This window comes from Acipenser ruthenus, chromosome 48, assembly GCF_902713425.1.
Source record: "Acipenser ruthenus chromosome 48, fAciRut3.2 maternal haplotype, whole genome shotgun sequence".
NCBI classification, from domain to species: domain Eukaryota; kingdom Metazoa; phylum Chordata; class Actinopteri; order Acipenseriformes; family Acipenseridae; genus Acipenser; species Acipenser ruthenus.
Genome location: NC_081236.1, coordinates 8,702,004 through 8,728,422, shown reverse-complemented (window position 1 = coordinate 8,728,422; position 26,419 = coordinate 8,702,004). Strand labels below are relative to the sequence as shown.

General features: G+C 41.6%; 1 protein-coding gene and 1 non-coding gene across 5 annotated transcripts; one reads left to right on the top strand and one right to left on the bottom strand.

Moving 5' to 3' along the window:
* Positions 1-7,369: 7,369 nt before the first annotated feature.
* On the bottom strand, positions 7,370-7,488 carry LOC131721263 (5S ribosomal RNA). The gene has a single exon (XR_009319917.1). It is a non-coding gene; the product is annotated as a 5S ribosomal RNA (ribosomal RNA).
* Positions 7,489-8,536: 1,048 nt separating this feature from the next.
* Positions 8,537-19,963, top strand: LOC131721143 (zinc finger protein ZFP2-like). 4 transcript variants are annotated; one of them, XM_059014355.1, is made up of 4 exons: positions 8,537-8,653; positions 11,087-11,350; positions 13,033-13,534; positions 17,993-19,963. In XM_059014355.1, exons 2-4 carry the CDS (start codon positions 11,129-11,131, stop codon positions 19,027-19,029), a joined length of 1,761 nt encoding a protein of 586 aa, XP_058870338.1. In that variant the 5' UTR covers positions 8,537-8,653; positions 11,087-11,128; the 3' UTR covers positions 19,030-19,963. The 4 variants fall into 4 exon arrangements, with proteins under 4 accessions (XP_058870338.1, XP_058870339.1, XP_058870336.1 ...); XM_059014356.1 differs by lacking the exon at positions 8,537-8,653 and adding an exon at positions 8,901-9,021; XM_059014353.1 differs by lacking the exon at positions 8,537-8,653 and adding an exon at positions 8,913-10,043.
* Positions 19,964-26,419: the final 6,456 nt, after the last annotated feature.

Genomic DNA, 26,419 nt, shown 5'->3' with positions numbered 1-26,419 from the left:
ATATACTGTTGTGCTGGGATTCAATTATTAATTAATTATTCACTTGAATCCCAGCACGTGAATTAATTCTGTGCAACCCCGTGCTCACATATTACATTTAACCAGCACGTGAAGTGATTTGTGCTCTCCTCGTGCCTAAATACAAATCTACACTTTTTAAATACACGTGAAACACAGACCCGTTTATATCCCCGTGTACCAATGACTATACACCAACATTAACACACGCACGCAACATACAACACATGATATGCACACAGGGGCGGGGCACATTGCCACACTCATGTATTCATTTCTTTATTGATTGATTGATGTGTGTGAAAGGGCTCCATTGCCATGGCAATCCCAGCTCACTAAGAAACACATGGCTGTTTGTGACGAGAATGAAACAAGTCCCTCTTCTAATCCTTTCTGGACTGTGCTGCCTCCGGGCTGTTGAAAAGAATAATTAAAAACCCACACCCGACTGTCATTGCTGATACCGGGTGTTTTTCACTATCCATTGAAGTCTCGCAGTTTTATAATAAAATATTATAATAAAATATTTTATTATAATAAAACCGGTAAGCCGGTTTTATAATACAGTCACATGAATCCCCATTCATAAAAGCCTCGTGCAGAAGGTGACAATCTCCCAAGTTAATTCATTGATTAATTGTTGCTAATCGGGAGATGGTCATCTGTATAAAAGACTGCATCTTTCTGCGCTCATGGAGAGTGTCTAGAACTGGAGTGAGGAGGTAAATCAAAAACAATAATTTGAAAGAAACAATTGCTATACGTGTTGGCTCAAAACCAGCACAATACTTGCTTGTTGTCAGTTTATTTTGGCTAACACACCTTTTTGTTTGTGTAGTCTTGTGTTTGTTTAAATCTTTTATTTTCTATTGTTTAATAAAGCACTGAGCGCCGCTGCGCCTCAGCTTCACCCGCATTCATTGTTTTGGTTTCTGTTTCTGGTCTGACGTCACCCCTGCAAAGCCATCACTTTCACATGCATGCACTCCTTTTCCAGTAGGCTCCATAGTGTGGAACACACCCTGTTTTTCACAGAACAGGACAGGTATAGAAGCCTCTAATAACCTTGCAGTAAAGAGCATAATTTTATTACTCTCTCTTGTGGTCACAGAGTGTAGTGCAGTCTGTGCTGCTAAAGATTCTCTTACCATAAGAGGCTCAGCTGTCTGAATTTACTGTGAATATTTATAAAAGTAAAGAACATGAGAAATTCCTCTAAAAGATGTATTGAACTCAGTGTTTTAAATGACTGAATCAACCCTCCTTTTTTCTTTTATCTAGATTAAAGTTGGAAAATGCTTCCAGTACCTGCAGCAGAAAGACTGCGGGCATCTCATGCAAGGATGTGAGAAGAGAAAAGAGTAGGGATGAAACAGAGGAACAGAGAGCAGCAGAAAGCATGCAAGTGGAGTATAGGGAGGAAGAAAAGGGAAGCAGAAAAGAGCAAAGAAACAATGAGAAAGTATAGGAGAAATCTTTCAAAATGACATGAACCAGAACCACAACTTAATGAGAATCATTTGACAAACTCACCGTCAAAAGTTCTCTTTTCAGCTCAGTCACTAGGGAAGGCAGTAAGTGGAGTAAACCGGGCACTTCCAAAGAGCCCCAGGAAGAAAAGTGTCATGGGAAAGAAACTGGCAACTCAATCTGGTTTGGCTCTGGTAGATAAGCACGCTTCCACACAAAGAGCTGAAGTTGGTGAAACAGAATGTCAGGTTTGTGCATTCTATGAGATTGATTGTGTGTCTCGTCAGCTGCCTGGATGAAAAGACTGCATCACTATCAGAAGGGAGGATGCACAAGAAAAAGAATGCACAAAAAAGTGCTCCTGATGACGGTTCTTGAAGCTCACCGCCTCTTCAAGAATGAATATCCTGATGGAAAAATCAGAACATCAAAAAAAGTTTGCAGCATTGCGCCCTGTGCACGTTCAACCTGTCTGTCTGTCGTTACCATGACAACACAGAGATGCTACTAGATGGTTTGAAAAAGGTTTGTCAAAATATTCCCAATGGAAATCTCCTGGTCATTGGGTCACTTTGCAACTGGCAGAGGAAATGCTGCCTTGGCCAGTGTGACACATGCCAAGACCTTGCTAGTTCTATCAATCAGGTAATACAAGGCAATGATAATGAAGAATCAATTGTACACTACTACCAATAGATGGCTAACAATAAAAAGGAACTGCTTGAGTCAACATTACACGATGCCAAGGAGGAGCTCAAACCCAGCGGACCATTCTGCAGAGCCACAGTTTTATTGCCAAGGTGCAACTTCACTATAAAGCAGCAAGCTGAAATAATGTCAGCTCAGTGGATAACAGAAGGAGGGACTCTGTTTCCAGCAGTTCTCACAGCTCAGTCTGTTAGTGCTTCTTATGCTGTGCTCAGTGATGAACGGCAACATGACACATTTGCAGTTGTTTGCTACAATCGGGCTATTCTTGATGAAGCCTCAACTTCAGCCAACATCTCTAACTTGCACATCTTTTCTGATGGTGCTGCTAGCCAGTTTAAAAACAGATTCATCTTGTCCACCTTTACCATGCTGAGCAATGTACACTGTAGTCTGCATCGAGCTGTTTGGAGCTTTCTTGCCACAGCACACGGCAAAGGGCCAGTTGATGGGGTTGCAGGTAAAGTAAAGCGTGCAGTTTGGAGGCGCATTCTGCAAAAGCATGCTGTTGTCAACACAGCAGAAGAATTTGCTAAGGTGGCAAAAGAAGCATGCTCAAATGTGAGCATCATTTATATTACAAAGCATGTGGTAAAGAAGGCACAAGATGAATGGGCAAACAGGTGGGAACAGAACTGTCCAAAGAAAACCCCAAACACACACAGCATTCACTATGCTAGAACACTTAGCAACACTGAACTTGAGGTCAGCGCAGTAGGTCCATTTGTGGAAGAAATTCAGCCTGACTGGAAAGTGGTCAGTGTGTTTGGCATTGTGGATCAAGCAACAGCTATGACAAAGTATCCATTCAAAACCATTGAACTGGCAGTAAATGAGTACTGCATTGTTATGTATGAAGGCAAGTGTTCCCCTGGCATAGCTGAAGAAACCATACCGGCCCTGCCAGAGGAGCTCCTCAGTGTTTTGCATCCATGCAAAGAGGCTGGAAGTGGCCGACACAAAAGGATGTAACGTGGTACCTTGCTTCACATGCATTTCCCACCTCAGACATGGAAATCTGCATTCATTTTACTTGTTCAATCACACGCTTCAGTTCAGAAACATTACTAGCAAATTCACAGGACCTAAAACCTCAGGTCCCACTGAGATCTGAACTCAGGTCGCTGGATTCAGAGTTCAGAGTGCTAACCAGTACACCATGGAACCGATGGTGATGGGTCTATCACTGCCCCTACTCCAAGGTATCAAAGTCCCTACTGATGACCCTTCGAGCGCCCAGTCTTAACCATGTCTCATTGCACACAACCGTCAACATTTCAACATTTGGTACCGATAAACATCACATGTTGGAAGTCTGTCAGAATCTCAGAGCTGTAAAATGTCATACCTTATTAATTCTGTATTGATGGTACAAACATTTGATGGGAGCAGGTTTGTTGTCAAAAGCAGAGCACTGTTGGTATTTCGTTTTAATTTGGAAGCCTCATGTTTGTGCTTGTGCTGTGTCTGTGTAAATGTGTGCATACGAATGAACTGGAAACAATGTCATGATTTCTTGTTTGAAATGAGCTCGCCAAATAGAGGCAGCTTTATTTTCCACCATGCTGCATTTACGAGTGTACTTATTAACAAACATTTCTATGTTGTGGATAACTATTCAACACTAGCTGGTGTGCTCCTTGCTTTGTTTAACAAAAGCTCTATTTCATAACCCATGATTAGTACTCACTTTAACTTGAGAAAAGCCTTCAGCAGGCCTACGCATTTCTGGTGTAGTACCCTGTCTTATTACTGTGTTATTACATTATAAAAAGGAGGGCTGTTCTGCTGTAATATCCTGTCTTATTACTGTGTTATTACATTATAAAAAGGAGGGCTGTTCTGGCTTTCTCTTTTGGTCAGTGAAAATATTTGCAGTCTGTGTTGTGTTTCAGGTAGGATTGTGTCTGATGGTTTGTTTTACTTTGTTTAAAATGAAGTTGAAGCCTAAAGGAGTTTCATGTTGAGGATCTGTTTCTATCCCTCACTGCCAGGGGTGGAATCAAGGGGAAATGAATCCCAGGTGTGGAGATATTAGCGTCAGAGCCACTTTATTACTCTCTCTATCTCCCTCTTGTGGTCACAGAGTGTAGTGCAGTCTGTGCTGCTTGGCTGTGGAATTGCAACAGAAATCCCTTCCCATGCTGGTGGAATGACATGCTGTAACCTCTATGCTGACACACACTGATGTCAGTCTGCAGGAATATCTGGGGTATGGAACAGACAGCTTACAGCAACTCTCACAGAGGAGAGCAAGGGGAGAATCATTGTGTTTGAAATGCTGGATGCTAAAGGGACATTTTAACATTCTTTAATATTCACTGGCAGGGGTGGAAGTTGCAGATGTTGAGATATTAGAGTCAGTGTTTCCCAGCATGCATCACTGTGAGCAGCTCCTTCCTCCAGACACAGACCACACGGTAGTTTTTAGGTGACTGGGTGTGAGGAGCCTTGTGTTAACAATGGGAGAACTGGGCTGACTGGGGAGGTAACTGCTGCCTATTTCAATTGTCTTATTACTGTGCTATCACATTATGGACAGCAGTGGTGCTCTGGCTCCCTCTTGTGGTCAGTGTGAATGATGGCAGTGTGTGCAGCTTGGCAGGGCACTGATGCCTGTTTCCAGGCTATACAAACACAGAGAGGGATTCAATCAAACACTAAGTTCACAGTTTAATAGAAGAGTGGATTAATTCTATTTGTATCAGTGTTCTAAGCGCTGCACTTCTGTTTCAATAAGTGTCACAGACAGTTCTATGAGATCTGAGCTGTGAACACAGGTGGGACTTGATAGGGTTGGGTGACTCACAGTACAGTTAGATTATCCTTCCTGAAGTTTTATGTTTAGCCTCTCAGTGCTTTCCTGCTCTCTAGGAGGGGCATTAGAAATCTGCCTGTTCACAATGAACTGGCCCATAAGTGTTGAGACATGTGTGCCAGGGAGATGCTGCACACATAAGGAATGAAGGAGACCAGGTGGGTAACAAGGATGACAAGACAATGAAGAATAAACTGACTTTAATAACGCTGATGTGCTGATCCTGAATAAAAAATAAAAATTCATTCAGGGACTTCTGAGTTCCTCATTTAAAAATGTGTCTGAAATTGAGATAACATCATTTTTATTATTATAAGTTATAATCCAAGTTAGAAAAAGAAGACTAAAGCACCCAATCTTCCATCTATTTGAGGTGCACACCATGTTAATATATGGGGCATTCCATACCAACTCAACCAGTGCAGATTTTACTAGAAAAAATCACCTGGGGGGTTTCTGACATGCTGAGTGCAGAAACTATGGTTGTTATTTTTTTTTTTTAATTTCTCCTTCGACCTATGACCTTGGAAGGGTCAACAAAAAATGAGAAATTATGTTGTAATCAAACTGCCATGTTTCTTCAATTTTGCATTGCCTGGAGTTAGATCTAGAGAAACAAGTGACAGGGTTTGCTTCCAGTGGCACCAGCTTGGAGCTGAGGGGTTATCAATGCCCCGTTCACACTAGCACACCCGTACCGGTACGGGAGTGTTTACACTAGCAAATAACCGAGCCGAGCCGGAACCAAGCCGTGAAACTCCAGCCCTGCAACATATCTGAGTCTGGCTCGGGGCCGAAGCAGGCTGTGGGCGGGGATTTGTGTCATTCTGTTTGTTTTTTTTTTTGCTTCTTTTTACATTTATAAACAGTGGTATGTATTTCTTGTTGTTATGCTAATCTTTTAAAAGGTTTGATGTGAGTGCTTGTAACTGCTTTGACACGAGTCCTTGTAAAAGTAAAAAAACAAAATAGCTTAAACGTTTTTTTAGTCAAACGCGGACATCAGGTAATAACAAAGAAATGACGCTAGTTTCCAACAAAGCTGATAATACAAACGACTGTGTTTTCAAGTTTATTTTTTTAATAAAAAAAAGAAAATAAACCGTACCTTTTTTGCCTTAAGTCTGATGGCCATATTCATCTTCAAAAGACTCAGACTGCGACTCTCTTCCAGAAGCATTCTTCTTTTCTTTTTATATTCAATCCTTCGATGCATTTCAGCCGTGTTATTCAGCAGGTAAAACACAAAGATGCAAAAAAACACAACGAAACCATCCTGATCCGCCACAGCAACCGCCATTCTCACTGTCGTTTGTCGTCTTTGAAAACTTGCTGCTCAGCACGTTCATTATTCGTGACGTCATTCGCTCGGTTCTCCCCTCTCTCGTGTAAATGCGAGCCGAACGAGCGGAGACACACCAGGCCGGCTCGGCTCAGGTGTGCAGGTGTAAACGTAGCACAACTTGCTTATGGGACTTGGAGTTTTTTGTTATCATGACATATTTGATTGAATACTGCTCAGTTCTCCCAAGTGATCCAGGCTGATTCAAGTTCAGGATGCTCTCTAATTAAGTATGACCCCATTTTTGGGGGGTTTTGCCTCTGGGCTTCTCGCCCTGGATTGTAAGTCAAGGCGCCTGGGCCTAACTACTGTTCTTAGCTGTTGGCAGGACTTGAAGACGACATTGTAGTTTCTGGAAAAATTAGCAATAAACAAATTTCATTTTGACATTTTCTTTTACAAAGCATTTCAGCTATTGAATGACACCTCTCCATGCGTCTGACATTTTCATATTGTTTAATCCTGTCCAATACAAAGTGGACTATTCAAAGTAGTGTCCGATACATTCAACAAAACTTTTAAGGTTCCAAGTCAGGTCTACATCAACAATTATACAATTCTTAAGACAATTTGTTAATTCGTAATATTTTACCTCATGGTTTGACTTTTATCTTTCAAAATTTGAGTTAACAAAAACAAAGACCATTTCAATGTGTTAAAATATTTTTCCTTAATTGCAACCGTATAGTAAAACCACATACATTTCTTTATTACTATATAGGCTGATATACTGATAATACATTGAATCTCAATGTCTTTGAAATCACGTAATTCCACAACAATGTCTATTTATTAAACCGAAAAATAATGTATTTTTTAATGTTTTAACAAACTCGAACACACACACATGGGAAAAGGGCAGGATGGATTGAGTTCATATCATTTACTTATGTTAAAAGTTTCATGTTAAATGTTAAAATAAAATGTAAAAAATATTTCTAGTTGGAGCAAGTGTGAGAATATTATTCGAAATATGTGGGAAACAGCGCCCCCTTTCGAGCTGTAGGTAGAAAAGCTTACAGCACCTGGTATTCCCAGGCGGTCTCCCATCCAAGTACTAACCAGGCCCGACCTTGCTTAGCTTCCGAGATCAGACGAGATCGGGCGTTCTCAAGGTGGTATGGCCGTAAGCGGAAAGCTGTGGTGGTTTAGTATGTTTCATAGTAACTAATACCGGAATACTGCTACACGAGGAAAAAAAACAAAAACATTGCTTAAAATGAATGAATGAATACATAAATATCGACATAAATGTATTTATTCCCATACGTATTAATTTATTCATTCCAATATTTACATATTACTTTATTTATTTCGATAATTGCGGGTGGTCGGACAAACTTCATACAAGATTCTCGTCTGTATTGTTCTTTCAGTAGCCTAAATACCAAATTTAAACGACACCAAAACTGACCACGGGGTAAGAACAAATAAAAAAGAAAAACGCATGTGCAGGGCCATAAAACGACACACACACACACACGCACGCACGCAGGCACACACAGACAAACACACACACGCACACACGCACGCACGCACGCACACACGCACCCTCCAAAGCAAACTTTATACTGAAGTGAAAATAAACACGTAAAGAAACAGAAATGAGATCAAATTCAAATAAATCTGAATCATTCCTTGTGTCGTGACCCTGCCTTCTGACGACCCCCCACAAATCCACACACCGTTATTAAAACAGCCGATCTCAGTTGTATTGTGTAATGAATGATAAAGGGTTAGAGATGTCATTGGACTCCGCTGACGAGGGGCAGCAGTAGGTTTAGTGGTCATTTGTTTATGCTCGACAGATGATTCGGCCAGGAGGGACACAGACCTGCACTTGCTCAGGGCAGACATATTTTACACTCAATTCTGTATCGCCAACACTTCATTGGCATGAAAAACTTGACTAAACCATCTTTGGAAACACTAGTATTAAAATATTTTATATGTGAATCTTGCAAAATTAAAAAAAATATTAAATATCGGTAGTTCGATACAGCCTCTTTTCTTCTGTACAATATTTTATATAATTCTATGCATTTCAGTGGGTAGTTCTAACCGCAAGTCAGACACACCTGAATTCTTCCCGGTCTTTCCCCACCATATTTTTTGTCAAATAATCTGGCCAATCAAATGTTCCATTAAACATTTTAGACTCGCAAGTAACCAATCAGAAGTAAAGCATTCGTTCTGCCCCCAGAACAAGCTTGGTTTCCAAAAACTCAACTGAACCGGACGCATCATTTTAAAGCGCAAATATTGCGGCGGGTTTGAGTTTTGAAGATTAGTAGCGGGTGAGTTGTTAACCATTTCATAAAATCCTAGATTTATATTGGTCAGATATATAAGAACAAGCAATTAAAGTAGTTGTGTGCTTTCGTAGTATTACTAACCTGCAACTAAGCAAATGTAACAGTCTGGTGATTCAATGAATTGTAGCGCTTATGTAACCCCCATGTTTCCAAATATGGGTATCAGTGAGTCCGTTTCTTTAACACGACCCCCCCTTCTGTGCCCGCAGTAAACACGTGCACAGTCAGTTGCCTGCATGTTTATTTCCAATGTGCAACCGAGTGCCAGAGCTACCGTCCTAGGAATACATCTGAAATTTCTATATGCTGTATCTTCACTGTCCTGCATTGCTATTATATTTTATTAATAGGTAAGCGATTTCTCCTTACTTTGATTTTATTGATTAAAAATAGCAGGATTTGCTGTAATAAAGCTTTAAGTAAAACTTTATTTTTTTTAGCAGTGTGGAGTAGTGGTTAGGGCTCTGGACTCTTGACCGGAGGGTCGTGGGTTCAATCCCAGGTGGGGGACACTGCTGCTGTACCCTTGAGCAAGGTACTTTACCTAGATTGCTCCAGTAAAAACCCAACTGTATAAATGGGTAATTGTATGTAAAATAATGTGATATCTGTATAATGTGAAATAATGTATAATGTGATATGTTGTAACAATTGTAAGTCGCCCTGGATAAGGGCGTCTGCTAAGAAATAAATAATAATAATAATAATAAATAGTGTGGCCGCCATGTGGATGATTCTGTTCAATACAGCTTTGCAAATAAATACATATTTGAAGCGGCTATATTCTAATACTTATAAAAGAATAATATTTTTTTTTTATTTGAGTGATTTCTGTTATTTACAGAGGCAGTTGTATTTCCCATTTTACTCGGTAAATAGAAAAAAAAGAGAATATTGTTTATACATTCGTCCGCCATTTTGACTGAACTGCAGTTAAATATAGTTCAAAACTTGAACGGTTTATAATATGTGTTTAAGATGTTCCAAATATGTATTTGTCATTTATATAGTACATTTGTATTGTATGGTTACTAAAAAAAAAGAATTAAAAAAAAAGCACTTTAAATAAGTTTCCTTTTAATTAATGCACCACGTGTGTATTGTGTTTTACACAGTCAGTTGCCTGCATGTAAATTTCCAATGTGCAAACGAGTGCCAGAGCTACCGTCCCAGGAATACATCTGAAATTTCTATATGCTGTATCTTCACTGTCCTGCATTGCTATTATATTTTATTAATAGTTCGTGGAGACCGGAGATTACGAAGAGTGGAGGACTCGATCCATTGCATCTACCGAGACGGCTTGTATTGCAGCGGGACTGTACAGTTCAGCAGAAGGACTTGTTTTTTTATATATTTAAGGCCTCCGGAGGTACTTTAGTCGTTGTGCACAACTGATAGAAACATTTTGTTTTATTCTATATTTTTATTTCCAATGTTTTTTTTTTTTTTTTTACTGTGAACAATATTGTAACAACTTTAATTGCTACATATATATTACTTTTATAAACATTTTTTTCATAAAGTATATTTGTTGTTGCTGAGTGATTCTTTATAATAAAGTAACCTGGTATAAATATATTAAGGCAACTGTATAACGTAAAGTACGTTTTCTTAAGAAGGGTATACGCAGCATTAGAGAGAGATCTCCAGAATTCACATATTTTCCCTGAACTTAATTCTCAGTGTGACTCATTGTGATAGTCGGTTACACTTACTCGGTGGGAACATTTGTTACAGGGAGATGTTGGAGAGCGGGATTCTGGGAAGAGCTGAGTTCGTGGTTCCAGATGTGTGATTTTCAATAAAGTGTGTTCATTTAGAAGTAATACACAGTGTGAGTCTAACCGTTTGTGGAAACCCCCCAATCTATAACATTACTTGTACGAGAGCAGCCTGTTTCCTGTTTTGTGTGTGAATACATCATGTAGTCAAATGTTTCCGCATTTTCTGAAACATTATCACGTTAGTATAAACTACACGTTGACAATGTAATCCATGTTAAAAAAAAACAAAACTTTATACCGTAAAGACTTTTTTCATTATATATATATATATATATATATATATATATATATATATATATATAATGTGTATGTCAATGGTTAACACGATTTCTGCTTCAGGGTTAAACCGAAAACTCGCCGAATTTGCAGGAGTGTTTTTGAATAGACGCACGCGCAATCAGTAATTTAAATTAAACATCTTCATGTTTTGTGGCGATTTAAAAGGGAAATCCACCTTAAGAGTCAGATCAGAATAATTCTGGTATTTTTAAGTCCACCTTAAATTATGGTGTCTGAAATACAAATCCACTGCACTCGGGCGAGCGCTTTTACTGGGTGTGCCTGTCAGGAGCCCCCACTTAAACCTCTTTGACAGGACTTATAATCTTTCTTTTTTTATTTTTGGCAGCTACCGAGCAAAACCCCATTTGATACTGTGGACAGTGTAAAGATGGAATCAGTCCCGATTAAAGAGGAGCTCCCTAAACTGGAACTGGTCCCCATTAGACTGGAGTTCTCTGGACTGTCTTCCCTCCCCATTAAACAGGAGCTCTGTGAGATGCCATCTGACAGCATCAAGTCGGAGGTGTCTGGGATTAAAGCTGAGTGCAATGAATTGGAGATCTCCCAGACAGAAGAACCCCTTCCTGTGAATGAAGAGGTGCTGGAAATGGTGTGTATTATTAAACTGGAACCCCTCCAGAGACATATGTAGAACTATGTGTACTCTCTCGTGTTCTTATCATCACCCAAGATGATGGACCGAAATCTCACTTGAACTCAGCTGATTGTAGCTCTAGATCTATCTATAGATATATATCTGTAGTTTTGACCGTAAAATAACAGTTAAGTGATCTTTAACAAAGAACCCATGAATGGTGAAAATGTAGTCCCAGCAGTTATGAGATTTTTTTTTAAAGAATTATTTATGGGTTGGTTATGTGTGTCAGACTGACTATAAGATAGATCTGTCAAAAGTTCTATACCAATAAATCTCTAGGCAAACGTATTCGACTGCATTGCTGTGTATACAAGCTGTATAGGTGTTTTGTTCTAAGTGCTTTCAATGTATTTCACGCTACTAATGTGAAACCATTTTTCTTTTCATTTGTGATCAGCAGGGATGCCCTCACAACATGTCTCAAAACACAGGGGGGGTTGAGCCCCCTTTTAAAATGCTGACTTTGCCCGAGGGGGGCTGAGGTCTTACGGCCCCCACATACTCGACGCTGGTGGGCAGTTGCTATTCGTTCGTCACATGAATTTTTTTTTTTTTATAATTCACCATAATCCTAACAATCCTAACCGAAACTTCAAAGCACAGGCAACCTCCAAAACCCTTATTTTATTTTATCCCCACAGGATGAATGAAGTACATCCAGTACTTTCCCAGGCTTCTTGTAGAGTGTAGGTGTAGCGGTTGATCAAACACAACAGGGTGATGATGTGCACATTGCAGAAGTGTCACTGGTGCTTACTTTAAAACATTTACAACTCGTTCAGTTGGTGGGGTTCATAGATGTTCTTTGCATTTTTCACAAAATGTAAAAAATACAAATTCTCTGCCAAAATGTAAATTCTGCATTTTTCCACAGTATTCCACTATAAACAGATTTCTAGGATTAACACCTACTTTGAGCATTCGATCAAATCAATCCCTTTCTTAAATACGTTGATCTACGCAAAGTTTGACATGATTAAAGCCTCATTTAGTAATTTAACAATGACTTCTTTTATTCTATCGACCCTCATTTTTGTACACTGCAGTTTGTTTGTTTTGAACTTCAGCTTCCTGCTGCATATGGGTTGGAACCTATTTCAAAACACAAAAAAATGGGTTTTATAGGACTGTACCATTAACGTCCATTACAAATATAATAGGGTGTTACATACTGTTCTATGTAAAATGCAGTGTTTCTTGTGCTTCAGCACCGGTGTCCTGGGGAAAAAGTAGACCGGGGGGGGGGAAGTGGATTGTGGTCTAGAATTTAAAAGGGAGGTTCCATTGTTTCTAAGGTTTACGCATAGATCACTGTACTACTACTACAACTACTACTACATCTAGGGAATTAGTAGGGTGTTAAATACTGTTCGTTGTAAAATGCAGTGTCTGTTGTGGCATTGCAGTTTACACTGAGAAACATCTGCTTCAGAACCGGTACTGTGCCGCCATTGAACCACCTCGAGAGACGTGTGTCTCTGCATTTTACCAGCATTTCCTGAAAGTGATTCCGCATCAGTGCTGCCACAGACACAGTGATTTGCTTCAGTGTAGACATGCCTCAGCATCAGTGCTAATCAGGGTCTGTGATATGAAACCAGCCCTTAATCTTTTTTTCTTTTTTTTTCTGACAGCTACCAAGCAGAACCACGTTTGATGCCTTGGACAATGTGAAGATGGAATCTGTCCCGATTAAAGAGGAGCTCCCTAAACTTGAACTGGTCCCTATTAGACTGGAGTTCACTGGACTGGCTTCCCTCCCCATTAAACAGGAGCTCTGTGAGACGCCCTGTGACAGCATCAAGCCAGTGGTGTCTGGAATTAAAGCTGAGCGCAACGAACTGGAGATCTCCCAGACAGAAGAACCAGTTCCTATGAAAGAAGAGGTGCTGGAAATGGTGCGTATTAAACTGGAGCCCCTGAAAGAGGAGGTACTCTTGAAACCAGGGAAGGAAGAATCTGAAGATTTGAAAGCAGCCCCCACTGAGCTGGGTCCGGTACACCTGCGGGAGTGTAGCGTGGTGCTGGAGAGAATCTGTGTGAGAAAGCAAGGCTCTGGAGAGGAAGGCTCTCTCAACAGCATGCAAGGAGGTGGAAAGGAAGACGGGCAGTCACATTCAGAATGCAGTCTAGCAGGTGAGTGACTGACTAGCTGTGACATTGTCATTCTACACTGAGTGATGGCCACAATGTGACTGAGAGGCTGAGAACAGATAGCAGGGCTCCACATTAGCATCCAGGTTCATTTTGCATACTTGTCTACACTGCAGCAAATCACCGTGTCTGTGGCGGCACTGATGCGGAATCACTTTCAGTGTCAATGGGAAATGCTGGGAAATGCAGCGACACTCTCAAGGTGGTTCAGTGGAGGCACAGTGCCGGTGTGAAGCAGATTTTCCTCGCTGTGAACAGACACCACATTTTATATAGGACAGTATGTAACACCCTATAATGTGTGTAATAGATGTTATTGGTACAGTCCTAAAACTCCCCTTATTTTTTCGTGTTCTGAAATCTGGTCCTGCCCACATCTGCAGCTGCTGACAGGGGGCTGAAGTTCGAAACCAACTGTCTGACCAGCGTAGGCTACTATATTGTATATTTTATGTCACAGGTTGGGTAATAAATAGCTTAAATATTTAATTTCACCTCAGAATATAAATGATAAAAACACAAATACTGTTAAAAATACTATATGTTAAGAGCATTTCAGCTGTATATTATAAAACACAGTTTAATTTATTAGAATAAGTTAGTGATTTCTGGCTAAAATGGTTTATTCTTTAATTAAAATACTGTAGCCTACTGTTTTGTATCATTACATGGAACAAAAAGTTTGAAACAAACTATCAGTTTAACTTGTCTAAGCAACATACTGAAATGTGAGTTACCTGTTTTATGCAGATTTGAAGAACAGAATATGTTTTTAAAAAAACGAATCCCTATTTAATGTGTGCAGCATACAGTGTATTCTTTTGAAGTGTGACACACCGGCAGCATGTTTTAACACTGCATGATCTGCCTTCTATGTAAATGGAGGTATGCTGCCAAATTGCAGCTGAGCCTGTAATATCACTGTGTAAATGCCGTAGTGAAGGGTCCTTTTTGTACTTTTTTGCTTTTACTAATTAAAAAAGCGTGCCATGATCAGGACCCATCCTTCAATAAAAGGGCCGTTATGGCAGAACAAGTACACACATGAGGAAACACTTTGTCAGTCTGTGCATACAGTAAATTGGTCAGCAGAAATCAATATGTTTTGGATGTGATTATTGTGAAGAGTCTGAATCGGGATTCATTTCAAGACGTCATATACACAATTTGGGGGTGGGGTCCTCCTAGGCGGTCACCTTGCTTGCCTTGCCCTAAGGCCGGCTCTGAGAGACAGTGCTAATCTCTGTAGCCGGACATGTACAAAAGTATTTAACAGCAGTTAAATGGACATTAACACATACCGTGAAACTTCTATTAAACAGTCCGGCATTTATTTACAAAACTCACGAGCAGACCAGCGCCTATTGGAGACCGCCAATTACTTGAGACCCAGCGATTATTTAGATGAGGAAACTTTGGAAAATGAACAAGCAGAATTACAAATTTGTATTGTTAATGTACTGTAATATTGTAAGGGTTTAAAAAGATTAGCCAACCAGGCATGGTTTATATAAATGTGAACAGGCCACTTGAATCAAGCATGGAGGGTTTATTACAGTGAAAAGGATACAAAACAGCCAACTGGACTCTCGTGAACTGACGGTACAGTAAAAACAAGCTCTAGTTATACAAATAAGTAAATTAAAGATATAAACTACTAGCAGTTTTGTTTATACATATAGATAAATGTTGTCTATTAATAATAAAGATAAGTAATGAAATAATAATAGGCCTAATACTGGTAATAATAAGTTAAATCAAACCCAGATATAGCATGCAGGTAGGTTAGGCTTACAGCACAATAATAATAATAGTTTTTTTTTCTTAACGGCCCCTGGTCGTGATGTCACCTTTCAGTATATCCAAGTAAGCATTATCCATCCATCCATTTCATAACCGCTTCATCCTTTACAGGGTCACGGGGAGTAACCATTATGTATTGTGATAACAGCATCTTCCAGATATTATTTCAATTTCCATTTAAATCATGATCTTATGTACACTTTGTATTACTAAACGTTGTACTTCAGCCCTCATATAATGCGTTTTTATTTTACGCATTGCAATTGAAGGTAACCTGGCTTCAAAACGATACAATTAAATACTGGTCTTTTTTTATTCTTGATAAAATTACCCTTTTTATTTGTTATAAATGCAATAAATTCAATACAAAGCAACGCAATATACTGTTCAAAGCAAGAATGATTAAACTTAAACCAGAATGTATATGTTTGATGCCCTCAACACACATACTTCAAGTGGTGCTCCGCAGCCCTTGTGTGTGTTCGCGAAGTCTCCTCGCAATTACCCCAGACCACTCATGAACCCACAATGCTATTCATGAGCTACTTGACTATCGACGGTGTTTGGGAAACGCGTCAGATTTGACATGTTGCTCTACGATGTTCGAGTTGTTTTTGGGAAACGGCACCCTGGATCAATCAATTGCAGGTTCTCGCTTCCCCTCTATTAACAGCACTGTGGAGTTCTCTTGGTTTGTTGGCACTGCTTCCATGTGTCTGTAGTTTCACGTGGTCTTGTCCAATTTGCTGCCCAAGGCTCCTTTTGTAAAAAGTTTTTAATCATTAGCTTTTCCATAATCTCAGTCTACAAGCCATTAATTAGTTAATGGTTAAAGCAAAACTTGTTTTCTTATTACAATGTCAATGTGTCTTACATTTAAAATGTTCAGATTACTTTTAATTTTTGTAATATGAATTGCATTTATTCTCATGGATCTTTCTCAATGGTACTGGTAGATAAACATCGTAATGGACCTGCTCCTAAAGACCATCCACAGTAATTTATAAAATTTGGCTAATTGGGGCAAAACTTCAATGTAATTTACTGAACGTGTCCATAACTACCAGATTGAGTTAACAGCCCCCATCCTGGATAGCCAAGGTCTTTCAGTGTTTATCAAAAGTAAGAAATAAACAATTTAAATGATTCTTACATCAACAAAATGCTTTATGTGTTAATTAATTCTATGCAAAATCAATCACCAAATTCATGTTATTTTCTTCCTAATCACTATTCAAAGTATATTATTTAAAAAGTGGGCATTCAAATGAGTGCGTGTGTGTCAGTGTGTGTGTGTGTGTCTGTGTGTGTGCGTGCGTGCATGTGTGTGTGTGTGGTGAGAGCCTGTAGTCCCAGAATGCAGCTGGTCATCTCTTTCTCTCCATTCTCACACAGCTTGAGACCCCAAACACAGTTCCATTTATTGTAGGTTTGTTTGTCGTAACCAAACCATAACCAGTTATGACGGTATAATGAATTGAAAACAGTACTTCAATCAGTCTTATTGTAGGTTTGTTTGTCGAAACCAAATTGACCTGGTCTGCCTCAAACATCGATTTGGATGAGATACAGGTATTATGCACTGTAATTGAATCATATGCTAAAAACTTGAAGAAAATAAAATGTATAGTATGATATATAAACTTATAATAATTTGTCTTGTTTAGAATAAATAAAACTTGTAATTATACATTTTACTTGTTTTGCTAGTTATGTTTATTTGAATAAAACTTACGTGAAATCTCCACTGTTGGTCAAAATTCTCAGGAATCTACAGGAGGGTTCTATATGTATTTATTCTGCGGTCTATAGGGTTAATTTGACATCTATTGGGGAAAATGACTTTATTCCTAATCGGCAGGTTTGCCCCCCCTCCCCCCCGATACTACAGTTAATATTCAATCACTCATTCATTTGTTCTATTTTTATACAGCAGATTTGTGATGCAACATATTTCAATCAGTTTATATCCAATTACTCTTACACATTTGTTTCTAATCAGAAAATTTGTGCTGTACGTATAATCAATGAGTTTATTTCCAATTACTGCCGCTCATTTACAATCAACAAACAAGGTTATCATATACGCAATTACTCCTGTAACCTTGATGAGCTAATTGTGCATGCAACTGCTCTCAGGTGTCTCCTGCAACCCAGGCTAACAAATGACTCTCTGGGTTCTCTTGCAACCTAGGTGAGCCTTTCCCATTTGCATGTTCACTCTCAGGAGCTCTCAACAACATAGGCAAGCTTGACTGTATGCACAGTCCCTCTCAGGAAATCAGCAATAAACAACTTGACTCCCTGGTCTTCGCAAACAGCGTGGGATCAGGACCATTATACTCTGTATAGTATTTCAAACACCCAATCTCCATCCGACTACTTTGCACCATATCTCCATCTGCCCCTACAATCTCCCTATCCTAATCTAGCTGATCAGGCTAGGATTGACAGGCAGGTACCCATTGCAACCCTTTTTGACAAATGATAAGCAATAATCAATAACACCAGCAAAAACACAACACAAGAAAAAAAAACTTCTCTGTTTTTTATGAAACTACAAAATGAGGAAGGCACAATTGCTGCATTTCTTACATCAAACAGTCTCTGATTTTCTCTCCTGTTTGTCTTTTCCAGGTTCCAGTCCAGCAGTTAAAGCAAGGACGGGTGCCACCCAGTTAAGGAATTTAAAAATACTGAAAGGAGAGAAATTTAAAAATACCAGAGGAGAGAAACCGTATCACTGCTCTGACTGTAGTAAGAGTTTCACTCAGTCAGCAAATCTTGTAATACACCAGAGAGTTCACACAGGAGAGCGGCCGTATCGCTGCTCTAACTGTGGAAAGAGTTTCAAGTCATCAGGACACCGTACAACACACCAGCGAATTCACACAGGAGAGAAACCGCATTGCTGCTCTGACTGTGGAAAGAGTTTTAGTCAGTCAGGAGACCTTGTGATACACCAGCGAATTCACACGGGAAAGAAACCCTATCGCTGCTCTGACTGTGGAAAGTGTTTCAAATCATCAGGACACCGTACAACACACCAGCGAATTCACACAGGAGAGAAACCGCATTGCTGCTCTGACTGTGGGAAACGTTTCAGGAACTCAGGAAACCTTTCAAAACACCAGCGAATTCACACAGGAGATAAACCTTATCGCTGTTCTCACTGTGGGAAGAGTTTCAGACATTCAGGAAATTTTGAATCACATAAGCGAACTCACAAAGGAGAGAAACCATATCACTGTTCTGACTGTGGGAAGAGTTTCAGTCGGTCAGAACACCTATTAATACATCGGCGAATACACACTGGAGAGAAACCGTATCACTGTTCTGACTGTGGGAAGAGTTTCAGTCGGTCAGGACAACTTGTAACACACCAGCGAATTCACACAGGAGAGAAACCATATTACTGCTCTGACTGTGGGAAGTGTTTCAGGGATTCAGCAGACCTTGTAAAACACCAGAGAATTCACACAGGAGTAAAGCCATATCACTGCTCCGACTGTGGTAGTAGTTTCAGTCAGTCAGGACAACTTGGAAAACATCAGCGGGTTCACACAGGAGAGAAACCCTATCATTGCTCTGATTGTGGGAAGAGTTTCAGTCAGTCAAGATCCCTTGTTACACACCAGCAAATTCACACAGGAGAGAAAAAAATGAAAATGTAAATAATGTTCCTGCATAAAAATAACTTATCCATTTTGCTCAGCTTCCTGACATTTCAGCACCGCAGTGCGCTGCTGAATAATGTGGGTGCCCAAGCCGAGGAGACAGTCAGACATGCTCCCAGAAAATTCTTAAATTTTACAAATACTAATATCCATGTTTTAGAAATAGATTGCTTACAGTGAAGTGTTTTTTAAATATAATTTGTATTCATTTTCAAAATAATAAATAACATATATATATGTATGTGTGTGTGTAATATATATATATATATATATATATATATATATATATATATATATATATATATATATATGTAGGATTAAGTGGTTAATGATAATGGATGGATATATTAATGTATGCAATTATTTATAGAACATACAATCTACAATCAGTCTTACGATATTAGAGCCATGTTGATCATTTGTGTTGACAATTGATACACTTGATCACGAGCTAGCAGGTAGTGCTTACTTTCTTATTGTAATAGAAACGAGATCATTTCTGATTGGATCAGAATCTTGAGTGCTCGTGTTTTTATATATATATATATATATAGAGCTATTAAAAAATGATATGTCGAAACTGTACAGTAAAATGCGCAATGTAAATTTAGGACACTGTAAATGCTCTTATTGGAAGTCCAGGAAAGCTGAATTGAGCTTCATCTATTGCTATGAGCTACTGCTGTATCATAGAGCAGTTCTCCTGGTAAACCCTTTGAAGGAGAAAACAAACTGCTATTGTTAATTATTTAGCATAGAATGGCACAAGGCAGCTGTAATAGAGTAAATGTGAGTGTGCTTTAAGATTGTGTGTTGCTACTAGCCCTTTCCAGTGCAAATTCAAAGTGTAAAACCAAATAACACAACAAGCAGGGCACAAGCTAAGCGATGAGCTGTATTTGATTAGGGAAATAAAAGCTGTTTACTTTGACTATCTGTGTCAGTCTGGATTCTTATAGAAATCAAATGTAAGACAACAAATATACTAGAAGTGTCAGGGGTGGAAGCTGCAGATGTTGAGATATTAGAGTCAGTGTTTCCCTGCATGCATCACTGTGAGCAGCTCCTTCCTCCAGACACAGACCACACGGTAGTTTTTAGGTGACTGGGTGTGAGGAGCCTTGTGTTAACAATGGGTGAACTGGGCTGACTGGGGAGGTAACTGCTACCTATTTCAATTGTCTTATTACTGTGCTATCACATTATGGACAGCAGTGGTGCTCTGGCTCCCTCTTGTGGTCACTGTGAATGATGGCAGTGTGTGTAGCTTGGCAGGGTTCTGATGCCTGTTTCCAGGCTATACAAACACAGAGAGGGATTCAATCAAACACTAAGTTCACAGTTTAATAGAAGAGTGGATTAGTTCTATTTGTATATGTGTTCTAAGCGCTGCACTTCTGTTTCAATAAGTGTCACAGACATGAGATCTAAGCTGTGAACAAAGGTGGGACTTGATAGGGTTGGGTGACTCACAGTGCAGTTAGATTATCCTTCCTGAAGTTTGATGTTTAGCCTCTCAGTGCTTTCCTGCTCTTTAGGAGGGACATTAGAAATCTGCCTGTTCAGAATGAACTGGCCCATAAGTGTTGAGACATCATTGTGACATCACTGTGAGCAGCTCCTTCCTCCAGACACAGACCACACTGTAGTGTTTAGATGACTGGGTGTGAGGAGCCTTGGGTGAACAATGGGAGGACTGGACTGACTGGGGAGGTAAATGCTGCCTAGTTCAATTGCCTTATTATAGTTTTATTACATGGACAGCAGTGGTGCTCTGCCTCCCTCTTGTGGTCAGTATTAATATCTGCAGTGTGTCTCTTGAAGATCAAATGAATGGAAGCTATAGTGCTGCTGACAGTAGTAATCTCCTGCATCTTCAGCCTGGACTCCACTGATGGTCAGCATGAAGTTTGTTCTTGAGCTGCTGTCAGTGGATGGAGCTGGAGCTCCAGAGACTCGGCTATTCAGTGAAGAGAAGAGGAGTTTAGGAGCTCCTCCGGGTTTCTGCAGATACCAGGCTAGACTGCTGGTAAAACCAGAGCTACTGGATCTGCAGTTCAGAGTGACACTCCCTCCTATAGAGACAGACTCCACTGTGGGACTCTGAGTCAGGACAATCTGACCGCTGGATTCTGAAAATAAAAACACAGAACATCAACCCACCGAGTCAACAGCCTCGTCCATTAACTGCATTGCACTGTGTGCTGAGGAAGCGCTGATATTAATAATAATTCATAATAATGAGGATTTCTTATCATGAGCAAAGAGTGCCAGTGTGCAGAGGAGGAGCCCCAGTGAAGACATGTTCTCTGTGTGTCTCAGTGACTGTGAAAGGGCTGAACTGTCAGCTTTAAAAACCCTGAGCAATGGAGCAGTGCAGTTATTCTAGCTGTTGTGTAGAGCAGTGAGGCAGGCACAGGTATGCAAAGCACCTTCCTTTATACAAATCCTGTCCCAGGCAGTTAGATGAGATCTGAGCCGTGAGCATCAGTGGGGCTTCATAGGGTTGGGCCACTTTTACTGTTTGCTTCTATTTTTACCCCTGTCAAAGCTGTGAATGATGGCAGTGTGTGCAGCTTGGCAGGGCACTGATGCCTGTTTCCAGGCTATACAAACACAGAGAGGGATTGTCACAGGATGACCCGAGTGGAAGAGCTGTCGGGCAGCAATGTAGAGAGACTCGGAGACAGACGGCAGGTGAAAGTGCTACGGCACTTATTTATTAGACAAACACAACAAAATAAACAGTTTAAACAAAAACAGATCTCGCACACACTCTTAACAAAGAAAACCACTACACACAGGATCAGAGGTCTACCCTCTCCAGAATCCCAACACCAACCAAACCTGTGCTCTCAGCGCTCCCTTACATACACCTGTGCAACAATTTACACCCACTTAATCAATTAAACCCTCCACCACATTCTCACATGTATTTAAAGTGCCAGTGAATTAACCCTTTAATTACCCACCACCACTACAAAACACACATATACACACACACACACTATAAACATAGGGCAGTACCCTCATTCTGTCACATTCCTCCCCCCTTATGTGCGTTGCACATACAGGCCCTCAACGGGCCACCTCCCCCCCACCATTCCACAAGATTTGGGAGGGAGGGACGGTGGGAGGAAATGTTGGGGACCAGCCAACCCCTGTCAAACACCAGACGGGCAGGGCCAGTCCTCCCACCTTGTGCACCCTGCCGCCTGGAGTCCGCTGGCCCCAACACTCCCCAGCACTCCTTCACCACCATGAGGCTTTTGTAAGGGGGCGCCCGTTTAACCCCTGTGACTACCCCTGGGCTTCTATAAGGGGGCTCCCGTTTAACCCCCGGCCTACCCCATAAACCCAGTGTCCTTATTGTCCCTTCTCGGGTCCCTCCTGGATACCCGTCAGCTGGCACAGGCAGGTTGGCCGCCCCTAGCGGCATGGGCACTAGCTTGGGTGCCTCCGCTGGCACTGGAACTGCTGGCGCTGGACCCTCCGGAACCACTGGCACTGGACCCTCCGGAACCACTGGCACTGGGCCCTCCGGAACCACTGGCACTGGCGCTGGACCCTCCGGAACCACTGGCACTGGACCCTCCGGAACCACTGGCACTGGACCCTCCGGAACCACTGGCACTGGCGCTGGACCCTCCAGAACCACTGGCACTGGCGCTGGACCCTCCGGAACCACTGGCACTGGACCCTCCGGAACCACTGGCACTGGCGCTGGACCCTCCGGAACCACTGGCACTGGCGCTGGACCCTCCGGAACCACTGGTGCTGGACCCTCCGGAACCACTGGCACTGGCGCTGGACCCTCCGGAACCACTGGCACTGGCGCTGGACCCTCCGGAACCACTGGTGCTGGACCCTCCGGAACCACTGGCACTGGCGCTGGACCCTCCGGCACGGCAGGCAGCACAGCAACTTCAAGTGGAGCAGCAGACAGCACAGCAACTTCAAGTGGAGCAGCAGACAGCACAGCAACTTCAGGTGGAGCAGCAGACAGCACAGCAACTTCAGGTGGAGCAGCAGACAGCACAGCAACTTCAAGTGGAGCAGCAGACAGCACAGCAACTTCAGGTGGAGCAGCAGACAGCACAGCAACTTCAGGTGGAGCAGCAGACAGCACAGCAACTTCAAGTGGAGCAGCAGACAGCACAGCAACTTCAAGTGGAGAGGCAGACAGCACAGCAACTTCAAGTGGAGCAGCAGACAGCACAGCAACTTCAGGTGGAGCAGCAGACAGCACAGCAACTTCAAGTGGAGCAGCAGACAGCACAGCAACTTCAAGTGGAACAGCAGACAGCACAGCAACTTCAAGTGGAGCAGCAGACAGCACAGCAACTTCAGGTGGAGCAGCAGACAGCACAGCAACTTCAGGTGGAGCAGCAGACAGCACAGCAACTTCAAGTGGAGAGGCAGACAGCACAGCAACTTCAGGTGGAGCAGCAGACAGCACAGCAACTTCAAGTGGAGCAGCAGACAGCACAGCAACTTCAGGTGGAGCAGCAGACAGCACAGCAACTTCAGGTGGAGCAGCAGACAGCACAGCAACTTCAAGTGGAGCAGCAGACAGCACAGCAACTTCAAGTGGAGCAGCAGACAGCACAGCAACTTCAGGTGGAGCAGCAGACAGCACAGCAACTTCAGGTGGAGCAGCAGACAGCACAGCAACTTCAAGTGGAGCAGCAGACAGCACAGCAACTTCAGGTGGAGCAGCAGACAGCACAGCAACTTCAAGTGGAGCAGCAGACAGCAACACTGGTGATGTTGGCCATTTCTCCTGGGACAGCACTTTCTCTCTTCGTCGTGCCCCCCTCAGCAACATGAGCAATGGTTGCTGGGGAGTCCCAACATCACACCCCTGCTCCCCCCAAAAAATTTCTGGGGGGTGTGGCTTCAGCTCCTCCCATACCTTCTCTTCCAGCAATGGTCCTTGGGCTTGCAACAACTCCACCCCCTCTGGCTCTTGGGCTGGCAACGGCTCCACCCCCTCTATCTCTTGGGATGGTAATGGCTCCGCCCCTTCTGACTCACTTGCTGGTGATAGCTCCGCCTCTTCTGGCTTATGTGCTGGCACTGGCTCCGCCTCTTCTGGCTTACATGCTGGCAACAGCTCCACCTCTTCTGGCTCATGTGTAGGCAACGGCACTGCCCCCTCCGACTCTCGAAATGGGCAGCGAGGCGTTTTTGTGGTCGCCCTCTCCACAATCTAGGCACCACCATTTCTGTTTCTGCTCCTCCTGCTCTCTAACTGAACGGCGGCAGCTCCTGTCTTGCTTGTGGGGTGTCTTGCTCTGACGTGCCTGGGCAGCCACTACCTCCTCCCAGCGTGGGAAAATGAAGGGCACCCTAACCCCAGCTCACCTGCCGCACAACACCACTCCTCCCCCTCAGATTCTTCCTCTTCCTCGTGGGGGCATCGCGTGCTGCAGTATATATATATATATATATATATAGACATATGGCACAATATACGGCAAACCAATAAACACACCCAGGTAATGTCCTTCTGGGCAGTCTCGCTGGAGCATTTGTCATGTCATTAGTCATTGCTGATGTCATGTATGACGTCATATCTGATGTGATGCATGGGCATGATATGGGTGAGTAAGGTTGCGTGCCTTAATGTCTCATTTCCTGACTCTGCAACATTAACATTATTTTAACAAAGTCTTTGTTAATGAATTTCCATAGTTTTTTTTTTTTTTACCCGAATCCTCTGCTGTATAAATTTCAAATGGAAAGAAATACATTGTAGTGCAACCCATGAAGTGGAGACACACAAAAAAGCAACCAGACCCCTGTGCACAGAGTTCAAAATGTGACAATGATGTGTTAGTCCAGATTACTGTAGGATATTGTGTTTGTTCAAGGAAAGGCTAGCTTCAGAGGAAGGCTGTAATAATAACACATGGCTGTCACTGTTTCCTAAATATAGGGCTGGTGGTATCTCATTGGTAAAGCAATGTTAACACAGTGCACTTTGCTCTTTTTGTTGTGGATGTCAATGTTATTTAACAGTTCAGTGCTAGAGCAGCACACCCACGTGAAGCCCGCGTCCACTCCCTGCAGGAAGCCTTCTTATTGAGGAACCCTTACTTAGATTTGATCGATTGATTGATTGATTGATTGATTAGCAGACGCCCTGACCCAGGGAGACTTACATATCAAGAATTACAGTACAATTAAGAGCAAGATACAAAATAAAATGACTTCAGTCCTAATAAGAGCAAATACAAAACACAGTACGATTTGATATCGGGGCAGTTCAAGAGCAGATAACAGTGTTGATAGCTACATCAGGGTTAGATATGAATGCAGGTGAAATACAAAATACTACAGATTGGGTTAAGTGCAGGATTAAATACAGTAAAATAGGGAGCAGACAAGTGCATTAAAGGCAGAGTGCTATATTGTCTAGAAGGGAAGAGTTGAGTTTTACAGGTCCTGTCTGAAGAGGTGAGTCTTGAGGAGGCAGTCAGGGACTGGGCAGTCCTGACATCCGTAGGAAGGTCATTCCTCCACTGCGGGGCGAGGGTGGAATCTGCAGTATCACTAGTGTATATACTAATATTAGTTACTATGAAAGACACTCAACCAGAGTTTAAACCAATAGTTATTTAAACCAAGACCAGTGTATAAAGTGTTATTGTGAGACAAATATAAAAGGAATGCACCGAGATTGAACTCAGCTCGCTGGATTCAGAGTGCTAGCCATTACACCATGGAACCACCCATACAGGTCCCACATTGCAGGGACTCTCATCAGTGTTTCGTCAAAACACCAAACAAAACTAACTGCACTACACTCTGTGACCACAAGAGGGAGAGAGAGAGTAATAAAATGATGCTCTTTAATCCAGAGCAGTGGTTCTTAACCTGGGGTCCTCAGAGACAGTCCAGGGGGTCCACAGGAAAAAAACTGGAAAATTTTCACTCAACATTAGCAATGTGCAAAATCAAAATGTTTGCTTCTTGAATGGATTTGATTTCACAAAGTTTATGATGGATCTGTTAACCTGCAGCTCTGATTTTAATATTTTACAATTAATAATTATTTATTAATTATTTATACAAAGCTACATAATCACAGATGTGGCTAAGATGAATTGTTTGAGAGAAGGGAGAAGAGAGAGAAATAGCTGTGTTTGTACAAACTCAACACAAAGAAAACTATACGCTATTTTTTTTTTTTTTTGCTTCCAAGATAAACTTTTTTTCAGTTTTTCTTCCGAATGGCAAAGAAACTGCATCAGCTGAAAAAGAGTTTAAACTTAAGAGCACTCTAAAACTAATAAAAAATAAATAAACTTTCCTTTCGTGTTTCAGAATCGCGCAGAGCTCTGCTGGAGCTTCAACGCGTTTGTTTCTCAGTAAATCATCT

What these genes read in the sequence shown, in the direction of transcription:
- LOC131721143 (XM_059014353.1), top strand. Translation starts at nt 9,756, where the DNA reads ATGCACCACGTGTGTATTGTGTTTTACACAGTCAGTTGCCTGCATGTA. An exon ending in TATATTTAAGGCCTCCGGAG is followed by an intron (nt 10,044 to 11,086) that starts GTACTTTAGTCG and finishes TATTTTTGGCAG; the next exon opens with CTACCGAGCAAAACCCCATT. An exon ending in ATGAAGAGGTGCTGGAAATG is followed by an intron (nt 11,351 to 13,032) that starts GTGTGTATTATT and finishes TTTTTCTGACAG; the next exon opens with CTACCAAGCAGAACCACGTT.